The sequence below is a fragment of the Carex rostrata genome, chromosome 22 (genome assembly GCF_964058835.1).
Source record: "Carex rostrata chromosome 22, lpCarRost1.2, whole genome shotgun sequence".
NCBI lineage: Eukaryota > Viridiplantae > Streptophyta > Magnoliopsida > Poales > Cyperaceae > Carex > Carex rostrata.
Genome location: NC_135939.1, coordinates 580,313 through 587,002, shown reverse-complemented (window position 1 = coordinate 587,002; position 6,690 = coordinate 580,313). Strand labels below are relative to the sequence as shown.

The following is a 6,690-nucleotide window of genomic DNA, read 5'->3' as shown; positions in this document are numbered from 1 at the left end:
CTACTATAGCAATACCAACATCCCAGCTGTGTATATTTGTTTTCTTGATGTCGCATGTTTTTGATAACTTATGAGTAAAAAGAGTAAACAACACACAACTCCCATGAAACTTCCTTCCCACCCATGTTTTATTGATCGAAATTTCTGTAATACAAAAAATTCTGTGATGATTAATTTTGGCTCCAGTAGCCCTCTCAAATAGCAAGCCTAGAAATCAAAATGAGAAAAGAATAAACTAGAGAAACAAATAAACTAGGATCCTCAATGGCCTATCTTTACATATTTTTTCTTCTATCTTTAGACAACCTAAATAAGAAACAAATATGCTAGATGTACTGTTGCCGAATCTGTATTGATTTGCGCCAATAGTTTTCAAGCATAAATTAAAGAAAAGCAAATTATTACTGAGCCAATATAGATAAAGCGTGTGTTGTGCTTACTATGAGGATTTTGATGAGCACAACATCAAAAATCTATTAGATTGACTTTAACAAATCCAAACCGTTGAAACTCATCTACTTCATAAGTGATGTGTGTACATACAATTTTTTTTAAGTTTCAAATTCATTTAGTACAAAGTGAAGCGATAAGAAAAGTGAATTTTTTATAAGTTATTTTATGCATTTATTTTTAATCATTTTTTTTACCGCTTGACTTTATATTAAATGAATTCGAAAATTTCAAAATTTTGCATGCACATTCATCACTCGTGAAGTAGATGAGTTTCAACTGTTTGGATTCATCGCTTGAAACCAATACGATAGAAACTTTTCTATAAGCATACTGAGAGAAAAGTGATGAGAAATCCAAAGCATGTTGCTAAACGTTTTGTTAACATACATTACAATTTTGTCAACATGTACTTCAGCAAGCCCTGTTTTGGTAGCTGCAAAGAGGGGAATAACAGAGATGGTGAAAAGAATCGTTGAGCAGCATCCAGGGGCAGTCATGGACAAAGACAAGGATAAGAAAAATATTGTTTTATTGGCAGTGGAGCACCGACAAGTCCACGTGTACACGTACATGCTGGGTATTAAAACTATAGAGAGTGTATTTCGGCAAGTAGATAAAGATGAAAATAGTGCTCTGCATCTCGCAGCCATGCTCAGCCATAACCGGCCGTGGAGCATCCCTGGGGCAGCACTTCAGATGCAATGGGAGAGCAATTGGTACAAGGTGATCTCTCTCTCTCTTCTCTTTGAAAAATGTAATAAACCGAAATAAAAACTGAACATATGTAATATGGCGGTGTGCAGTACGTGCACAGTATGAACCTAGAAATATCCTCAAGAATCAACAAGGATGGAAAGACAGCAGAGGAGGTGTTTTCAGAAAGTCATGATACACTGATTAAAGATGGAGTCAATTGGCTGACATCCATTTCCCAGTCTTGCTCCACGGTGGCCGCTCTCTTCGCTACGGTGGCCTTTGCATCTGTCAGCACAGTTCCAGGAGGTCTAGACCAACAGTCTGGGATTCCAATCCTCGGTAACAGGCCAACTTTTCAGCTGTTTGCCATCTCATCCCTCGTCGCTCTTTGCTTCTCTGTTACATCTATTGTGATGTTCCTTGCAATACTCACCTCAAGTTTCAAGGTATTGCAAAACCCTTATCTAAATATATTCCCCGGATGTCTTAATTAGACCCTTTTTTGGGTTAATTAGGATGTCAGATTTCAACATTGAAATACTAACAAATGAATTGTCAATGGAAGAGGAGTTCAAATTACAAAAAAATGTTAGCTACAGGGCAAGAACACAACTTTTATCTCACCTTTTGATGTTTCAACATTGCAAAATGAAATTCTTATTGATTTGGTAATCAGGTAAGGGATTTTGAGAGGGGACTTCCCGTGAAGCTCATCCTGGGGCTGACCTCCCTCTTCATCGCAATTGTTTCTACGCTTGTCTCATTCTGTGTAGGAGACTTTTTTCTAGTTGCAGAAAAGCTCAAATTTATGGTGTACCCTATATATGCAGTCATGTGCTTTGCTGTCACTTTCTTTGCCATTACACACTACCCATTATACATTGGCCTCATCAAATTAACAATAAAGAAAATTCCGGATCCTGATTTATTAATTACCTGATCAGTTTGAAAATAAGCAGATACAGACCCCTTGGTCAACAGCATGGGGAGAGAAGGGGCTCTAATAAACTATACCATTATAGCAGATGATCAAACGATTAATTGAAGATGTGTGGTACAAGTCGATAAAATGTTCTGTAAACATACCAAGATCATGGCGAGAGAAGGGGCCATCGTTGATGATGTGTGCATGCATGCTGGTTAATATGGAAACAACGGTGCAACCAGAGATGTTGACACGTAGAATCCTGCAGGAAGCTAAGATTTGGAAGTTATTTAAAGGAAAAATTTCTAGTATACCCATCTAAAATTTTGAAATAACCAATTTCTCCATCAAAACACAACAGTATCCAATATATCCATACAAATATAACATCTTTTTTCTATCCCCTTTTAACTATTTAACATTTTATTTATTTATTTAAAAAATTAAATTGACTAATTTTAAATGGAGATATCCATTATTTGTGAATGTCATCTTCATCACTTCCTCCATGAAATCCATCTCTCCTTCTCACCATACCCACATTCTGTCTCTATTCTTGTTCCCTTTAATTTCCAATTCTCAAGTTCTACCTCTGTCAATAACTTTGGATATTCAAATGGAAAAATCTAAATGATTCATCTTGGTCTAAAAAATCAAAAAATAAAAATCATGCCGACCATTACTGGTACCTAGATGCTAACATGCACTCGAAATCTGCCGACATTACTTTATCTCTCTGCTCAATTTGTTTTGTTTCACATATGCCATGGAAATTGTAAATAAGATAAAAGAAAATATATCTCGAAAGTTACGAACATAGGTGAATCGTTGAAGGCATGGTGATTCTTATGCCTAAATCTTCTAATTTGAAATTTTTTAAGTCTTTTTTTTTTTTTTTTTATCAAAATCGAGCAGGCTCATGAAATTTTTTAACTCACTACCATTTCTCTAGGGGACCAAAGACTTCAGCAAAGATGCTACGGTTTGAGATTTTTTCTAATTTTTCTGTTTCCGTCTTATTTGGAATTTTCTTATTTAAATATCAAAAGTTACTAAACAGGGTGAAATTAGAGAATTGGGAGAAGTGATTGAAACCAGAAGCAATTTAGGAAGAAAGAAGATAGATTCTTGAATAATGAATCATTGTATTAAACTCTCTGTTTGTAGTTACACATCATATATATATAGGCAATAACCAAGCATACAAGTATAGCTGTAATTACAATTGTTCCTAACAGAAAGTAGTTAACTGCCTAAATAACAGTGGCCAATTATTTCGGACTGGAGATGTCCAGTGATTGGCTATCAATGATTTTTACAGTCAATAAGAAGGGTCGAATGTAGAGATGGTGAGGAGAGATGGATTTTGGCGAAGAAGGGATGGAGATGACATTAAAAAAATAATGGACATGTCCATTTAAATTTAGAGGGCATATTAGTCAACTTAATTTTGAAAATAAATAAATCAGATGTTAAATAGTTGAAAGGAGATAGAAGAAAGGATGTTAAATTTGTATGGGTATATTGGATATTAAGGTGTTTTGATGGAGAAATTGGCTATTTTAAAATTTTAGATGGGTACACTAGAAATTTTCCCTTATTTAAACTGCTAGAGGATCCTTTTAGGCTAAGAGAAAAGGATAGAATGTATATATGCATAGGTGTGATCACACTTTTGGGTATGTAAGTTTTGGCAAAGATGTAAACCCTAAACAACCGCTGTCTAGCTCCAATTGATATACACAGAAATGTTATAATTTAAAATACGGAAATAATAAATTGCTATAACACTTTGTAATTTATATAAGTTAAAAAGCCTTGACGAAAAATGTCAAACACATTTTGTCATTTCAAAAATCTTACGGAACATGTCTGCGTCTCGAACTTAATTTGTTACTTTTAGTATTGTGAATGATATTTAACTAATTATTAGATCCAAATCCAATATATAATACCACACTGGATCGAAGGGTAGGAAGGTTATAATTATGCTCTAGTTTTATCAAACCAAATATTTCTTCAAGTTTCTCCTCTTAAACATTGTTTTTTAAATCCTCCCAATAAAGAGTGTTTGAGCGGTCCTAAAATTGTGGTAGTATACCTAATTAACTAATAAGTTGGGAGAAAGAATGGTAGAAATCCAGGCGATTGGAGAGGCGATCCAGCCAGCACCGCTTACAACCACAACACCAGTGAAGGTCAAGACTTTATTCGACATTTTCAATGAAGCAATGGAAGAACCGCCACGAGACATTAGAGAGGACTTCTCAAAATACAGGAGAATCATAGGAGAGAGTAGAAAACCACCGCCGGAAAACAACACCGCCCAAACACCGCCCAAACAGCCACCACTCCGATTAGCGCCTCCGCTCTGCAACCTGACACCGCCGAAGGCCGTGCGACCCAAGGTGATTAACCTGCCGAAACGAAGGCCACCCAAACAACGGTCACTCAGATCCCCGCCCGCGCCCTCCAATCTGCAACCGCTACTACCTACTCCAAAACTCACCGCTCCCAATCCCTCAGCTGCTTCAATTTCACATCTTCAAGACTCTTCTAACCTTGCTCCGCAAAACTCTTTGATTCCACCCTCTGACCAACTGAACAGTCAACTCAAAATTGGGACTGAAGATGGATGGACATTAGTCACAAGGAAAAAACGACAAACAACTGAGAAACACCCAAAACCACTCAATTTCTTCCTCTTGTCCAAGTTAGAAAAGATGAGGAACCAAAATCGATGCTTCAAGTGCCTATCTGTTGGTCATTACAAGGTTAATTGCAGAGAACCAATTAAATGTCTTCATTGTCATCGATTTGGGAATACATATCGGTTCTGCTCTCAAAAGCTTCATAAATCGAGGAAACCTTCTGATGGTCGGGTGCCTGTTCAGACTATGCCTATTGGTCCTGATATCCCACCATTGTCAGACTCACCTCCGCACCATCCGATTCCTCGGCAGCCGCATCAACCCCATAAAAATCATGCTTACCAATTGCATACACAATCAAATTGGAAACCTGGAGTTGTGATTTCCATTCTAGAACTTGTTAACACTATCAAGGGCCCTGGTATTGTTGCCATTGGTGGAGTACAATGCCCACTACATTACCCTCCATTTCCTGTCTTAACTGGAGAAAGCTTACAACCATTAAAATCTCCATTTACTCTCACCAAAGCTCCTCTCCAGTTAAATTTAAAAAAATCTGCACCAGGCTTCAGTTCTCTTGGAAATGATCAACCATTAATTCAGGTTGACATTCAAACTGGAATTTTTAATGCATATTCTCTGAAGATGGGACCGTTATTCACTGCTCATTATTCAATTCCAAAAAATCCAGCTTTTGGTTTTGAGTTGGGCCGCTTCAATTTTTCTACTACCTCAAGATCAGGGATTATGTTGGGCCTTGATTTTGGAGACTTGAGATCCCTTTACACTACTTTCACTGATTTCTCTTCTGGACCAGTTCATGTTTTAGACTATGGTTCCCTTTCTATTGCATCAAGCTCGACTGACCTTTTCTCTAAGCCCTCCAAGGTTCAGTGCTTGCTCCCTCCAAGTGATGAGCTGGATGCTTCAACTCAGTTTGAAGCAGAATCACTTGAAGAATCCCCACCAGGTTTTAGCGGCCGACCAAAATATCAACAGACTACTCTAAGAAGAAGCCCACGCCTGAGAGAAAAACACACAGGGCCATATCAGACTGCTACGCAGAGAGCACAATTGGTGGTTTACAAAGATGTTCAACAAAAATTTCGTTCTCCAAGGAGGAAAAGCTCTGCAAATACTTCACCTTCGGATTACACAAACAACAATGCGGCACTCAAAATTTTCCAGGCAGAGGCGGTAGTTTCAGCTGTTGGAGTCACCATTACCCCTTTGATTGCTGATCAGTTGAACAAAGCCTTATCTACTCCCAATGACATGTCGGTGGTTGCTTCTTTGGATTTGGAAATTCCAAAGGAATCTGCTAGAGAAGAATTAGTTATGTAATGGATCTTTTCACCATATTTGCAAGGCCTTGCTGGTGCTCTATGCCTGGTTCTCACCTCTTCTCTTCTCCACTTGCTTTCCATGCTCAGAGTTATCTATTTATGAATGGATTCAGTCAGCACATTTAAAATTATCTCTTGGAATGTGTGAGGTTTAAACGAGAAAAACAAAAGGTTGGCAATTCGGCAAACTTTTCTTTTAGAAAAGCCGAATAGGATTGCTCTACAAGAAACAAAATTATCAGACCCGCCTTCAAGCTGGTTGCGGGAAATATGTGGATCGACTTTAAATAAAAATATTTCCTTGCCGGCAGTTGGCTCAGCGGGAGGAATTCTTCTAGCATGGCGAGACAATGAACTAGACCTTCTTCATTCTAATCAGGGAGTTCATACAATCTCTACTGACTTCATTTTCAAAAGGGATGCTACAGTTTTCAGATTCACGGCGGTCTATGGTCCATCTAGCACATCAGACCATACATCATTCTTTCAAGAACTCACAGATTCTAAGCCTACAAATGACACTCCTTGGATGCTTGCAGGAGATTTTAACGTGGTTGCTGAACCACTTCAGAGAAATAACCCCACATATGACCTAAATGGAACAATTTCTTTTAGTCAC

At 37.8% G+C, this 6,690-nt stretch overlaps 1 protein-coding gene across 1 annotated transcript; it reads left to right on the top strand.

Moving 5' to 3' along the window:
* Positions 1 to 782: 782 nt before the first annotated feature.
* Positions 783 to 2,089, top strand: LOC144573723 (uncharacterized). The gene is made up of 3 exons (XM_078323476.1): positions 783 to 1,176; positions 1,257 to 1,595; positions 1,826 to 2,089. The coding sequence occupies exons 1-3, from the start codon at positions 814 to 816 to the stop codon at positions 2,087 to 2,089; spliced, it is 966 nt and encodes a 321-aa protein (XP_078179602.1). The 5' UTR covers positions 783 to 813.
* Positions 2,090 to 6,690: the final 4,601 nt, after the last annotated feature.

Excerpts from the sequence above, each read along its gene's own strand:
- LOC144573723 (XM_078323476.1), top strand. The coding sequence starts at position 814 with ATGTTGCTAAACGTTTTGTTAACATACATTACAATTTTGTCAACATGT. Across the intron at positions 1,177-1,256 it reads GGGAGAGCAATTGGTACAAG|TACGTGCACAGTATGAACCT; the intron begins GTGATCTCTCTC and ends GGCGGTGTGCAG. Across the intron at positions 1,596-1,825 it reads TACTCACCTCAAGTTTCAAG|GTAAGGGATTTTGAGAGGGG; the intron begins GTATTGCAAAAC and ends TTTGGTAATCAG.